At 37.3% G+C, this 16,092-nt stretch overlaps 1 protein-coding gene across 1 annotated transcript in view; it reads right to left on the reverse strand.

Annotated features, from left to right (window-relative positions):
- Positions 1-16,092, reverse strand: part of FAM227B (family with sequence similarity 227 member B) — a gene marked incomplete at both ends in the record, with an annotated part of 124,087 nt that overhangs the window by 101,869 nt on the left and 6,126 nt on the right. The window contains 5 exons of the mRNA XM_080930940.1: positions 2,213-2,311; positions 11,262-11,363; positions 11,839-11,874; positions 12,490-12,557; positions 14,100-14,331. Coding sequence (XP_080787066.1) covers positions 2,213-2,311; positions 11,262-11,363; positions 11,839-11,874; positions 12,490-12,557; positions 14,100-14,331 — 537 coding nt within the window. The remainder of the gene's footprint in view (positions 1-2,212; positions 2,312-11,261; positions 11,364-11,838; positions 11,875-12,489; positions 12,558-14,099; positions 14,332-16,092) is intronic.

Consider the following 16,092-nt stretch of genomic DNA (forward strand, 5'->3'; position numbering starts at 1 on the left):
GTCTAGAAAACACTGTTTGATGGCAGTCATTGACTGCCTTTAACTCTAGCAATCTTTTCATAAGCTCTTGTGTGGTATCACTGAGCCTTGAGGAGGAGGGGCATACTACAAATCCCTATTTAGGACTGAGAATTCCAAAGTCTTACTCTTTGTTCACGACCAATTGTCAGTATCTGCATTAGTCATTACTTTTCTATTGCTATGATATAACTCCATGACCTAGGCAACTTATAAATGAAACTGCTTAACTTGGGGTTCACAGTTTGAGAGGGTTGGAGTTCATGATCATAATGATAGGGAGGATAGCAGCAGGTAGTAGTTGAGAGCTCACATACTGAAACTCATGCATAAGGAAGAGAGAACACTAGAAATGGCACCAGTCTTTTAAAATCCCAAAACACAACCCCAGGGACACACCTCCTTTAACAAGGCCACACCTCCTAATCCTTTCAAACAGTTCTAGAAGCTGGCAACCAAGTATTCAAGCATATAAGCCTATTGGGCTATTCCATTCAAAATACCAGTTAGTTACTGTAAATAGAAGCTTCTCTGATGATGGTTAAAGGCTTCACCAATCTATGGGCATAAACTTATGCATTACCAAGCAGTTTAATACTGTGTCCATTTAACAAAGTAATGGTATTAAGTTCTCTTCTAGGTTCTATGACATACACAGGCATGAGTACTTGGCCTAACTGATGATACTAGACATGGCTTCCATCTTGTGGTATGGATTAATTTTCTTCTATGATTTTGTTGGAAATACTTGCTATGTGTTTGACCTGAATTTCTTTTCCTTCTTTATGTATACTCCATAATCTTGTTCCTTTTATGTTTCAGAGTATCTGAATGCCCCTTTCATAGGGCATTTGAAGGACTTTTTTCATTTTCTTTTGAGTGATCTAATTCTTCTACCTTGTCTTCAAGCCTTGATATCAATTCTTCCACTCAGTTTATACCACCGAGCTTATTAGACCTAATGAATTGCTCATTTCAAATTTCATTTTGGTTTTCTTTAGGATTTCTGTCTCTTTATTGAGTTTTATTTTCATATCTTGTTTTGTCTTAATTATTTTACTCAACTGTTTGCTTGTGTTTTCTAGATCATCATTTTGGCACTTACTCATATCCCCCTTTGAGTTCCTTGAACATATCTAAGATTGCTATTTTCAGTTCCTATCTTGTGTGTCATCTAAGTTGTTTCCCTGGGAAACATTACTGTGGGGTATTGACTTTTTGAAGAGACATATTGTTTTGGTTTTTCATATTTTTTGTGTTATTGGCTGTATGGTTTGAATATCTGATGTACCCTTGTTGAGTAGGCATTAGAATTTCTATTTGTTTTTAGGTAAACATGGCTCATCTTTGGCCTTGCTAGGTGGTGTCTGAGGTTCAGTCTTCAGGACACATGGGGATATGTAATTGAGGTATCAGAATTAGTCCAGGTTTAGTTAGGGAAAGCTGCAGCTTAGTTGAAGGTTCTTTTTGTGTAACACATGCTGTGCATATGGTACTTAGATAGCTGTGATTTGGGTTCCAAGGATGGGGTTAGATGGGGATGATGGTACAACCTGTGGAGAGTGAGGAGAAGGATACTATGCACAGTCCTGTATGTGAACTTTGGTACTGGAAGTGGGGTGGTGTTACCAGTGAAGGGCTTGTACTGTCACGTACACTGTCCTCAGATGATGGTGGCTTGAGGGATGCAGTATGGGCCACGGTCTAGCTTTTTGCATCACTTTGGGGAACCAAGCTTTAAGACAACTTTAGGGTATTTATTCTGAAATTATGCTAGTCAAACAGTGCTTCTGGTGCTACCACAAGATTTTACTTTTCCCTCCAGATTCAGATCCTCACCTTTCTCTTTCAGATAAAGGCTCTCTGTCTATCTGACCACCAGGTTCTTTTCTAAATCCTCAGTGTTACTGACTTGTAGTAAATGTTATGTTCAGCATATAATGCCATGTAAAGTTACAACTTTATTATTCACTATAGTATTGGATCTCCCTTATCTGATTGATGAAGAACCAAATCCTTTGAAATCTTTATAAGAATCATTTCGACTGTGGAAAAAGAAAGTTTAAATAGAAACTTTAGTCTGTGAGGAATGTTAAAAAAATCATCAGTGTAAAAAATTCATATTAAGACTGCCTGTACTGAAAAAAATAGTGCTACAAATCAATGTTTTACATAGCTTTAAAATGCCATTTACCTTGAACTTATGTAGAAACCACCACCAAAAGGAATCATGCAAAAGAGCAATGGAGCAGTCTGAGAGAATGTGGGTTTTCCATACTTTAAATACCTTTTCCTATGAAGAACAAATTAAAATATGTTACTAAATATACTTACATAAATATGCTTTGTACAGAGAGTATAATGGTGGTAAGAGGATTGCCTGACAGATATTTAACCAACACACATGAATAATATTAACTATTATAGTAGTTACAGTACAAACCAAGAGTGAAATTAAGTTTGATGACATACTTTACTTAACCAAGTATATTTAAACCATTGTCAACACCCAAATTCTATTTACTATTAATAAAGTAATAAACAATAAACTATTGATAAAGTATTAATTAAATACTTTATATCTTTACTGCAAAATTTGAAAACAATGGATCATATTTTGTACTAATATCACTTTTTTAAAAAGATTTATTTATTTAATGTATGTAAGTACACTGTAGCTGGTAGACACATCAGAAGAGGGCATTGGATCCCATTACAGATGGTTGTGAGCCACCATGTGGTTGCTGGGAATTGAACTCAGGACCTCTGGAAGCACAGTCAGTGCTCTTAACTGCTGAGCCATCTCTCCAGCCCCTAATATCACTTCTTTCTTTTTTTAAACGACTTTATTTTACAAAACAAAGATAAATGTACAGATTTTAAACATTTTTTGCTTAAAATTATACTTTTTTGTCAGTACTGTTTTTTCAGACATTAAAATAATTTTTCACATAAAACCATATGAATATATTTTTTTTAGTCAGTACTTGATTTTTTTCAAAAGCCCGACAGTACGCATTGAAAACCCAATAGTTACAATAAGCGTAAAGTACATGCAAAACAAAACAAAACATGGAAACAGTCAAAGTCTTCTTGTTTGTAAATATATGTATATTTTTTTTGTTTTCTTTATTTCTTGGACTTCATACAGTCTGTGAGTTGTTTCTGGGGGAGTGCAAGCCTCTGGGGTTAGCATCCCACTATCAGTGACTGTATATTATGTCTGTTCTTTTGTGACTGGGTTATCTCACTCAGGATGATATTCTCTAGATGCAGCCATTTTCTTAAGAATTTGGTTAAGTCATTGTTTCTGGTGGCTGAGTAGTATTCCATAGTGTATATGTACCACAATTTATGTATCCATTCATCTTCTGAAGGACATCTGGGTTCCTTTCAGCTTCTGGCTATTATAAATAGAGCCGCTATGAACATTGTGGTGCATATATCTTTGTTGTGTATTAAAGTGTCTCTGGGGTATATGCCCAGAAGTGGAATAGCTGGGTCTTCAGGTAGTACTATATCCAATTTTCTGAGGTATCACCAGACAGATTTCCAGAGTGGTTGTATTAGCTTGCAACCCCACCAACAGTGGAGAAGTGTTCCTCTTTCTCCGCAGCCTCGCCAGCATCTGCTGTCATCTGAGTTTTGGATCTTGGCCAATCTGACTGGTGTGAGGTGGAATCTCAGGGTTGTTTTGATTTGCATTTCTCTGATGGCTAAGGATGTCGAGCACTTCCTCAGGTGTTTCTCGGCCATTCGGTGTTCCTCAACTGAAAACGTTTTGTTTAGCTCTGTACCCCATTTTTTAATAGGGTTATTTGATTCTCTGGTGTCTAGCTTTTTGAGTTCCTTATACACCTTGGATATTAGGCCTCTATCTGATGTGGTGTTGGTAAAGATCTTTTCCCATTCTGTTGGTTGCCGTTTTGTTTTCTTGACGATGTCTTTAGCCTTACAGAAACTTTGCAATCTCATTAAGTCCCATTTGTTAATCTTTGACCTTAGAGCTTGAGCCATTGGTGTTTTGTTCAGGAAATTTTCTCCTGTACCTATGTGTTCTAGGGTTTTCCCTACTTTCTCATCTAATAGTTTCAGTGTATCTGGTTTAATGTGGAGATCTTTGATCCACTTACACTTGAGCTTTGTACAAGGAGATAAGAACGGGTCTATTTTCATTCTTTTGCATGCTGAGTGCCAGTTGGACCAGCACCATTTGTTGAATAGGCTGTCCTTTTTCCATTGAATGTTTACTGCTCCTTTGTCAAAAATCAGGTGACCATATACATGAGGGCTCATTTCTGGATATTCTATTCTATTCCATTGATCCACATGCCTATTTCTGTACCAGTACCATGCAGTTTTCAGCACAATTGCCTTGTAATATAGCTTGAGGTCAGGGATAGTGATTCCCGCAGATGTTTTTTTGTTGTTGAGGATGGATTTAGCTATTCTAGGTCATTTGTTATTCCATATGAAATTGCACATTGATCTTTCCAATTCCATGAAGAACTGGGTTGGAATTTTGATGGGGATTGCATTGAATCTGTAGATTGCTTTTGGTAGGATGGCCATTTTTAAGATGTTGATCTTTCCAATCCATGAGCATGGGAGATAATTCCATTTTCTGAGATCCTCCTCAATTTCTTTCTTTAGAGGTTTGAAGTTCTTGTCATACAGGTCCTTCACTTGCTTAGTTAGAGTCACACCAAGGTATTTCATAGTTTTTGTAACGATTGTGAAGGGTACGTTTTCCCTAATTTCTTTCTCCACATGTTTGTCCTTTGAGTACAGGAAGGCTACTGATTTGTTTGAGTTAATTTTGTATCCAGCCACTTTGCTGAACTTGTTTATCAGCTGTAGGAGTTCTCTGGTGGAATTTTTGGGGTCACTCAAGTACACTATCATGTCATCGGCAAAGAGTGATGTTTTTATCTCTTCCTTTCTGATTTGTATCCCCTTGATCTCCTTTTGCTGTCTAATTGCTCCAGCCAGGACTTCCAGTTCTATGTTGAATAGGTAGGGGGAGAGTGGGCAGCCTTGTCGAGTCCCTGATTTTAGTGGGATTGCTTCAAGTTTCTCGCCATTAAGTTTGATGTTGGCTGTTGGTTTGCTGTATATTGCTTTTATTATGTTTAGGTATGGGCCTGTTCTTTCCAGGACTTTTAACATGAAGGGGTGTTGGATTTTGTCAAATGCTTTCTCAGCGTCTAGTGATATGACCATGTGATTTTGGTCTTTGAGTTTGTTTATATGGTGGATTACGTTGATGGATTTCCTTATGTTAAACCATCCCTGCATCCCAGGGATGAAGCCTACTTGGTCATGATGAATGATCGTTTTGATGTGTTCTTGGATTTGGTTTGCGAGGATTTTGTTGAGTATTTTTGCATCAATGTTCATAAGTGAGATTGGTCTGAAGTTCTCTTTCCTTGTAGGGTCTTTGTGTGGTTTAGGTATGAGGGTTATTGTAGCCTCAAAAAATGAGTTGGGTAATATTCCATCTGATTCTATCTTTTGGAATAGTTTGGCGAGTATTGGTGTTATATCCTCAATAAAAGTCTGATAAAATTCTGCACTGAACCCGTCTGGACCAGGGCTTTTTTTGGTTGGGAGGCTTTTGATGACTTCTTCTATTTCTTTAGGTGTTATAGGGTTATTTAGATGGTTTACTTGGTCCTGGTTTAGCTTAGGGACCTTGTATCTGTCTAGGAATTCATCCATTTCCTCCAGATTTTCCAATTTTGTGGAGTATAAGTTTTTGTAGTAGGATCTGATGATTTCTTGAATTTCCTCAGTTTCAGTTGTTATGTCCCCACTTTCCTTTCTGATTTTGTTAATTTGGATACTCTCTCTTTGCCCTCTAGTTAGTCTGGCTAGGGGTTTATCAATCTTGTTGATTTTCTCAAAGAACCAACTCTTGGTTTTGTTGATTTTTTCAATGGTTCTTTTTGTTTCTATTTGGTCTATTTCTGCCCTAATTTTGATTATTTCTTGCCGTCTACTCTTTTTGGGTATATCTGCTTCCTTTTGTTCTAGGGCTTTTAGCTGTGCTGTGAGGTTGCTGATGTGATGATGATGACTCAGGCGCTTGTCGCCCTAGAACAGGGAGCTTCGGCAGGCGTTTGGCTCGCGGCTCTGAAACAGTAGGAAGCCGGTCGCCGGCCTGATAGCTCTTGCACCCTCTGTGTCCTTAGACACACTGCACGAGGATGAGTGTCAGGCTTGAGCAGCCCAAGAGGGTTGTAGAGCAAAGGGCATCGCACAGAGAAGTCGCCCCCGCCTTCTCTGGGAGACAAGCCTTCTTGCAGAGGGTTGCCTGCCCCAGTGTCCCTCCCTCACAAAACGGCAGAGAGACCGGTCAGGGCCCTGTTAGGGTAACGTCAACAACCCTGACAGGGTGCTTGTACATAGTCTTGACCACACGCAACTAATTGTGCGCCATGATCATTCGAGGAGAATGGCCTCTATCTCCACCCTCCGTTTTTTGGGTGTCCAGCTGGCCTTGTAATAAATAATAAAGGGGGAGATGTGGGGCGCCGCCCTACATGCCATTGCAAGATGGCGCTGGTTTCCATTAAGGAACAACGGTAAATAACCAGAGCATGCCCGCCTAAAGCCTAGCCACGCCCCTAGACCCGGGTGCTCGCTTCTGACATCACATCGCATGATTTGGCCCTAGCCCATCAGGAGGCGCCACGTCCGAGGCGAGACAAAACCCCTATATAAGGGGAGGGTTTGGTGCACTCAGGGTCTCCGCTTTGTATAGCTTTGGCTCTCCCTCTCAAGAGTTATTAAAGCTTGCTACAGAAGGATCCTGTGTGTGCCGCGTCGTTCTTGCGGGCGAGACGACTTGCGCGGGACAATGTGAGCTCTTTCCAGTTTCTTTGTGGAAGCACTTAGGGCTATGAGTTTTCCTCTCAATACTGCTTTCATTGCATCCCATAGGTTTGGGTATGTTGTGTTTTCGTTTTTGTTGAATTCTAGAAAATCCTTAATTTTTTTCTTTATTTCTTCTTTGACCTTGCTATCCTTTAACAGAGCATTGTTTAGTTTCCATGTGTATGTGGGCTTTTTGTTGTCTTTGTTGTTGTTAAAGACCAGCTGTAGACCATGGTGATCTGAGAGGATGCATGGGAGTATTTCAATCTTCTTATATCGATGGAGGCTCGTTCTGTGTCCAATTATGTGGTCAATTTTCGAGAAGGTGCCATGGGGTGGTGAGAAGAAGGTGTATTCTTTTACTTTGGGATAGTATGTTCTGTATATATCTATTAATTCTAGTTGGTTCTGCTAGTTTTGCAGTGTCCTTGTTCAGTTTCTGTTTCCATGATCTGTCCATTGGTGAGAGTGGGGTATTAAAGTCTCCCACTATTATTGTGTGGGGTGAAATGTATTTTTTGAGCTTTAGTAGGGTTTCTTTTATAAATGTGGGTGATTTTTTATTCGGAGCATATATGGTAAGGATTGAGAGTTCCTCCTGACAGATTTCCCCGGTAATGAGTAAAAAGTGTCCTTCCTTATCTTTTTTGATAACTTTTGGTTGGAAATTTACTTTATTCGATATTAGAATAGCCACTCCAGCTTGCTTCTTGGAGCTGTTTGCTTGGAAGTTTTTTTTCCCACCCTTTTACTCTGAGATAGTGTCTGTCTTTGTCTCTGAGATGAGTTTCTAGTATGCAGCAAAAGGCTGGATTTTGTTTATGTATCCAGTCTGATAGTCTATGTCTCTTTATTGGGGAGTTGAGACCATTTATGTTAATAGATATCAAGGAATAGTTGTTTCTGTTTCCTGCTATTACTGCTTTTTTGGGTTGAGTTGTGTCTGTGTTTTTTTCTTCTTTTAGTTTTCTTGTTTAGGAGTTTTCTTGTTCTTACTAGGCTGTATTTTCCCTCATTGTATTGGGTTTTCCACCTATAATTCGTTGTAGTGCTGGGTTTGTGGTCAGATATTGTGTGAATTTTGATTTGTCTTGAAATATCTTCGTCTCTCCATTGATGGTGATTGATAGTTTTGCTGGGTATAGCAGCTTGGGCTGGCACTTGTGCTCTCTTAAGGGGTGCATGATGTCTGTCCAGACTCTTCTAGCTTTCATAGTCTCTGTTGAGAAATCGGGTGTGAGTCTGATTGGTCTGCCTTTATATGTTACCTGACCTTTTTCCCTTACTGCTTTTAGTATTTTTTCTTTACTTTGGGCGCTTGATGTTTTTACTATTATGTGTCGGGAGGTATTTCTTTTCTGGTCCAACCTATTTAGAGTTCTGAAGGCTTCTTTTATGCTCGTAATCATCTCATTCTTGAGGGTAGGGAAGTTTTCTTCTATGATTTTGTTGAAGATATTTACTGTGCCCCTTAGTTGATACTCTTCTCCCTCTTCTATTCCTATTATCCTTAGGTTCGGTCTTCTCATTGTGTCTTGGATTTCCTGGAAATTTTGGGTTAGGAGCTTTTTGTTTTTTGCATCTTCTCTGGCTGTTTTGTCTATGTTTGCAATGTTGTCTTCTGCCCCCGAGATTCTCTCTTCGATCTCTTGTAATCTATTGAAAATGCTTGCTTCTGTGACTCCTGATTTCTTTTTTTGGTGTTCTGACTCTAGGGTTATCTCTTTTAGTGTTTTCTTTATTGTGTCAATCTCTGTTTTAATTTCCCTCTTCCATTCCTTTATTTCTTTGTTTCTGTTTTCCTCTAGTTCTTTGAGTTCTTTGAATGTTTTTCTTGTTTCTTCTTTAAAAGCTTCTGAATATTTTTGCTTTTCCTCCCTTTCTTGTTTAATTAACTCTATCAGCGTCTTGAGGCATGATTTCAGGTCTGTGTCTTCTTTTTCTGGAGTGTTTGGAGTTCCGATGTTTGCTGTTATGGGAGAGCTGGGCTCTGGTGTTGCTAGATTGTCTTGGTTCCCTTGGGATATACTCTTTCTCTTTCCTCTTGCCATTTTGTTGTCAGTGATATGTTCTTACCTTTCCCTTGTATCTGGTCTGTGTCCCTGGTTCTCCACTGGTTGAGGTGTCAGATGGGTCAAGCCCTGTTTTATGCCTCAGAGTCGTCGGGTGTGAGCAGAAGTTCCAATGTTCTGTTTCTGTTTGCTGGATCAGGCACAGTTGCTCAGCCTCTATGAGCCGCCGTTCCGCCTGGCAGGTAGGCCAGGCTTCACTCTGCGTCCGGAAGTCGCCTCCGAGTGGAAACAGAAGTTCTAATTTTCTGTTCCCAATGGCAGTTGCTCAGCCTCTATGAGCCGCCGTTCCGCCTGGCAGGTAGGCCAGGCTTCGCTCTTCGTCCGGAAGTCGCCTCCGGGTGGAAACAGAAGTTCTAATTTTCTGTTCCCAATCGCTGGATCGGGCAGGGCGGGGCAGGGCGAGTTATGGTGTGCACTTTCCGTGTGCACTCCGCAAAGATCTCTCTGCTCCCCTGCAGTCTTGGTCTCCCACTCACCAGTTGCTCAGCCTCTATAAGCCGCCGTTCCGCCTGGCAGGTAGGCCAGGCTCCGCTCTGTCCCTAATATCACTTCTTGATTTAAACACTATATTTATCAGCAGGAAAAGTTGAGAGCTCACATCTTGATTTACTATAATAGTATTTCAAGATTCATAAATACAAATACACGTTTGCATAAAATAGAATCGTAATATATATTGTAACTTTATTCCAAATATAACTATTTTAATGATTAAATATTAGTTTTATATTTGCATATAAATCTATCAAAATAAGTTGAATAAAAATGTAAAGTTATCAGTCATACCAAGCACATTTTATTTGCTCACAAACTGCACATGGCTAGTACCTAATGCAAGGATAGTGTAGACAAAACCAAGCACACCAACAATGCAGGAAACGTACTAGATTTCTCACTTCTTAAAAACTTAAGATACATATCCACTTAGTCATGGACTTTAACTCAGTAAATCCTCTCATGAATTTATCTAAACATTTCCCTTAAGCAGACAATTCACCAACGCTAGTGCCTAAAGTTAAGTATACTTACCATAAATACTAGAAACTATAAATTTTTACTTAGTTAAGAAGACTCAATGGACCATTTTATGCTCATATTCACAAGGATTTTTAAATTAATTTCTTAGATGATGTAAAAACACTAGGTCTCATCAATGTTTCCATGTAGACATGTCTTGCACACACTTGCCCACACACAGTATTCCCCTACCCATTCTCTCCCAGCCCACTGCTCCCTTTTCTGTTTTTGAAATATATCTATATTCTGCATATGAAAGAAAACAAGTAACATTTTATCTGGATCTCTCAATACCCTCCCTTGTTGCTCCCTTCTCTTCCATTTAGAACACACCTCACCTGGTCTACACACACACACACACGTGCACACAGCACATATGAGAAACAAATATAAATGAAAATGTGACTTGACTTTTTCCTGATTTTGGTTTTATTTGCTTAGCTTAACATGATGACTTCCGATTCAATCCATTTTTCATAGAAATAACTTAAAATCAGTTTTTTATTATTGAATAAAATCCCATAGTGTTATATGTGCACCCATAACATTTTATTTATTAATTTGTTGATAGGCATCTAGGCTGGTTATGTCTTGGGTATTTTGGATAGTATAGTAATAAACATGCATGGCAAATATCTGTCATTTCAGAATAAAAACAGCATGCTAAGATACCCAAGTTAATAAGAGTGGAAACAGAGAAGAAAAACCACTTTCATCATCATATTTCCAGTCAATAGACACTAGCATCAAGACCCTAGAGATGCCAACACACCAATTATGGTGGTTTGAATGAGAATTGCCCCCCACATGCCTTTATGTTTGAAACATGGTCCTTAGAAGAGGTGTTGCCTTATTGGATAAGTATGTCACTGGGAGTGGGTTTTGGTTTCAAAAGTTTGGTACCATTCCTAGTTAGTTCTCTCTGCTTTCTACTTGGAAATCAAGATGTGAGCTCTCAGCTTTTCCTGCTGTCATGCCTTTGCTCTGTCAATATGAACTCTAACCCTCTGAAACCATAAGCCCAAATAAATACTGGTGTAAGTTGGCTTGGTTACAGTATTTTGTTACAGGAATAGAAAAGTAACTAAGACACCAACCCATTTTCTTCTGGTAAACTGGGTTAGACACCACTAATGTTTCCTTCCAAATTTAATGTTCAAAGAATCAATTTTTGTTTAACATCTAACTTCTTATGGTTTTAAATACAAGTCTGATTCATTAAAAATCACATTTTCAAGTTTTACTATAGGATCAAAATAAATAATGCTTACATACCTCAAAGTTATGGGTTCTTAAAACAAAAAGAAAAATCTGTTTAGCATCCACATGTCTGGGTAATTGTGTCAGTTCATTTTGTTTGAATAAAAAGGTGCAACCCTGGGAAAAAATGAAAATGTTGTTTAACAGAAATTAATTCTCTTCATAGTATAGTGGTTTCATATGACTTTAGAAGACATGAATATTTAACTATTATTTAACCAACATAATTATGCTATTTTATGTTATTATATTAAAAATCATGTATTTCTTTCAGGAAAATTTGTTTTAATGTATTTTGTTTCTGAGAAATTAACTGTCTTTGCATATTTGTGAGCCAATTTTTTTTTTTAACAAAACAGAATCTTATTTCAGAACTTATTTTGGTATATAATCAAAAGATGAAGTATTTTAGGTTGACTATGCATAAAGAAACAAACTGGGCAGCAGCATAGAAAGGCTCCTAAGCCTGTTCCCAACTCTCTTTTTTTGAGCACAAATGTATGTATATCTATATCTACAGCATTATAACCATTCTCTTGGCCCTACATAGTATACCTGATATATAATCCAGCAGTATAGAAAATTAAAATACCTCTATATTCTTCTGTGTCTCCATTTGATCTGAAAGCTGGAAAAATTTTAAACAAATTATTTATAATTATAAATTAAAGAATTTTTACATCAAAATCCTGATAAGTAAACCCAGTAGAATATTTATATTTCAAGATAATTAATAAAGCATTGGTTCACATGATTCATTCACTAAATGACCAAAGGAAAAGACATATAGATACATTAAAATCAAAATCAAATGACTTATGATGATATGACAGTGTTCCAATATTTTTTTGGGAGGAGCCAGTAATAGCTATTACTTTTTATTATGACAGTTGATTCTACCACCTAATTGTTAGCTGTAATGCCATTTGCTGTGACTGGAAACAACAGAGACTCTTTGTGTCGCATTTGCAATTGCCTCATGCTTCAGAGGACACCAGTAGGCTGCGAGAAGCAATAACACTAAAACTGCACATAAATCTTTCTAAGTGACCGCAGTGCTTCACACTATGTCTAATATTGAGTGTCAAAAAATGCATTTCTATATTTTCAACACAGAAATGTTACTCACTGAAGATGAAAGGGACATTTACAAAAACATTATCAGTTCTTATCTGTAAATTGTAGCATTTACATGTTTTATGAAAATACATGTTGAGGGCTGGTAGAAACACCAAAGTCATACCACTATCTTCTTCTGCCTATGGTGTTCTCTTAGGAAGGTCTTGTAGCACTCCAGGTTTCCATACGGCCCTTTAAGGAAAAGGAATTGACAATAATGAAAAAAAAGGCAAAACCAAGGACATTCTGGATAATTGAAATAAATTATATACAAAGCTGTTCAGTGAAAATGAACTAGCAGTTCTGACAAGCCACACACCCGCAATGAATACGTAATGAAACTATTATCATGTTTCCTTTCGTTTTTCTAAAATATCAAGCCCTATCTTTCATGTCTGTGATACTTCTGTGAATAATGTTTTACTTCAACCAATATCTAACAAACAAGTCACATTTTTTTTCAAACAGTTCAGCTAGCTAGATTTAGTACATAAAGCAAGACAAAGAGACAAATGAAAGGCAGAAATCATTCCAAGACAAGAATACAGAATTTAATAAATAGGACACCGCTGATAAAAACTCAAATTGAAATGATGCATCAAATGAAAAACTCAGCAAGCCACATACAAACACAAGTGGAAAGCCTCCCTAGGCAAAACTAGACAGAGAAAGACTGGGTTAAACGATGTGGTGAATAAAGTAGACCACATGGACATCTACCGACCAATTCAACCAAACACTAGGGAGTACTAATTCTCCTCAGCTCTCTCTAAGATTGATCAGAAGATAAAACATGAAGCAAGTCAAAACAAATAGAGGAATGCTAAAATAACATCTTTTATTTATCTGCCTGTAGTGGAATAAAGCTGGATTTCAACAGCAATAGAAACTAAAAAAAGTACACAAACTCAAGAAAACCTCAAAAAATACTACCAAATGGTAGTTAGACAAGAAAAGGATCATGAAGGAAAACAATCTTAGATATGAATGAACTGAAAACAAAACATGACAAAATCTATGGGGCACAATGAAGGCATTCCTTAGAGGACATCTAATGCTAAAAGGAGAAGAACTCCTTCCCATTAGAATCAGGAATAAGACAAGGGTTTCCATTCTCTCTCCTCAATACAGTATTTGAAGTGCAATGCAGACAGAGACAAAAATAAAAGTAGTAGAACAAAGAGAAATAAAAAAACCCTTATTTTCAATTAGATAGAAAATAGTATACAAATACTAAAGATGAAAAATTACCACTGCTTGATGGTGTGCATCTAACAGTTCATTTCTTCATCACTGACTATGCCTACAGGTTAACCTTGACTATATGGATCCGCTCTTGGCTACTACACTGAACACTAAGTATACCCACATGGGTTAAACTTGACCATGTGGATCAGCCCTCAGTTACTCTGGTTTCTACAGTTGCTATTGATTGAGGCTTGCTTCTTACATGTTGCTTCTCCGAATCCCCATGTTTTGTTATCTCTTTTCCAGCTTAACAAGGGTTTTAACGGTCTTGGGCTTGTTCTAGTAATGCTTTCTTTCAGACTTCATCCTTGGGACTACCTACAAGTATTTACTAGGTCCTGATGGATGATGAGAGTTTCAAACGTTTAGTTTTAAAAATCTTTAAACTTTGGAAGTTATTCTTATGAGAACATAGAGGAAGCATATGTGGACAGACACACACACACCAATGAACATTTGCCTTATTTATATAAAAATAAATCTTACTTTTCTTGAAAATCATCTTATTACTTTCAAGTAATCGGGAGGCATGGCGCTGCAAACGATGTGAGCATTCCTTTAATTGTGACTCCATGCTGTTGACGACTTCATAGAGTCGAGGAACATTGGTCCTCAGATGAGAATAAACAGAAGTATAGGAAACATCCTCTTCTAGTTTTTTCAGAGTGTTTTCCCATATATCACCATCTCTAATATGAACATCCCTGGGCCAATAATCCTGAACAAATACATATTTTACATCATCTTGAGTAAATTCAAACCACAGAGTTTAATGATCTAAAATTGAAAGCTTAACTCCATAGCATTATTTTATTAAGTTTTTAAAACAAATTTCAAAATAATCAAAAAACTCACAAAATTTGCAAGAGATTTCTAAAAACATGTTTTTGAGGGATTGTTTATGTGTAGACTACTGCTTTGATGGCTTATTATCTTTCAATTACTTTAGTATCTGTGAAAAAACTGAAAGCATTCTCCTATAAAATAGCTTTGTAATAATTAGAAAACTAGTCGTAATGTAATTTCCCTATCTAAATTAAAATCGCATTGAAATGTCATTGGTTGACCTAGTGATACCTCTTATAGAAAAAATAGCAAAATTTAGAATCATAAATATTCCTGATTGAATTCCTTTAGTATGAGTCCACTGCAGTTTTGACAGTTTCTCAGTGTTTGGCTTGGAGGAACAAAAAATAGAAGACACAGTGGTTATTTTTTACTTCTAGTTTTCCAGCCTTACTGAAATATACTAAGCAAAGTTATACATATCTATGATAAAATTTAATATCTGTATATGCTATGAAATGACCAGCTAAGTATAAAGTCAAGAACATATTACCTCATATAGTGTTTTTATGGTGCAAAATCTAATAGATATTGTCTTGGCAGTTCTAAAATATGTATTAAGTAGAGCCACCATACTGTTCACTTGGTCTCTAGAGTATACACATACCATATATTAGAATCCTTGTATTTTTCAATCCATTTATTCTCTTCTCACAAACCTCTGGAAACCATTAGGATACTCTTTGCTACTAAGTCCCACTGTTTTAGATCCCTTGTGTGAGTTGAAAATGTAGCAGTGTGGTCTTTCTGGGTCAGGTTTATTTCATTTAGCATTCTTCTAGGTTTATAAACATAACTGCATATGTTTTACATGATTTGGGGATTTTAAAGAATGGCATAAGGAATCATACCATTAATTATCTACCTAAAAAAAAACCCCTGCAATACACATACATCTGTGTATAAACATCCACGTATAGTTTAAAATGAAAATGCTCCCTCCAAGAGCACACAATCTATGGGCACTTGATTATTGATAAAGAAGCCAAAACCATATAATGTAAAAAAAGAAAGCACCATCAACAAATGGTACTGGTCTAACTGTATGTCCACGTGTAGAAGAATGAAAATAGATCCATATGTATCATCCTACACAAAACTCAAGTCCAAGTGGATCAAAGACCCCAACATTAAACTGGATACACTAAATCTCATGGGAGAGAAAGGGAGAAATATCCTTCAAGGCATTGGTACAGGCACAGTTTCTGAACAGAAAACCAATGGCTTGGGGTCTAAGATTAACTATTGATAAATGGGACTTCATGAAATTACAAGCTTCTGTAAGGCAAAGGACACTGTCAATAAAATAGAATGGCAGCACACAGATTGAGAAAAGATCGTCACCAAACCTACATCTGACAAAGGGATAATATAAAATATTTATAAAGTACTCAAGAAGTGAAATACCAACAATCCAGATAACCCAATTAAAAAACGGGCACAGAACAAAACAGAATTCTCAGTAGAGAAATCTTGAGTGGTTGAGAAGCACTTAAAGAAATGCTCAAAGTCCTTAATCATCATGAAAATGCAAATCAAAACAGCTCTGAGATTCCATTTTACACCGGTCAGAATGCCTAAGATCAAAACCACAAGTGAAAGCACAGGTTGCCAAGGATGGGGAACAAGGGGA

The sequence above is a fragment of the Micromys minutus genome (assembly GCF_963924665.1).
Source record: "Micromys minutus genome assembly, chromosome: 17".
Lineage (NCBI taxonomy): Eukaryota > Metazoa > Chordata > Mammalia > Rodentia > Muridae > Micromys > Micromys minutus.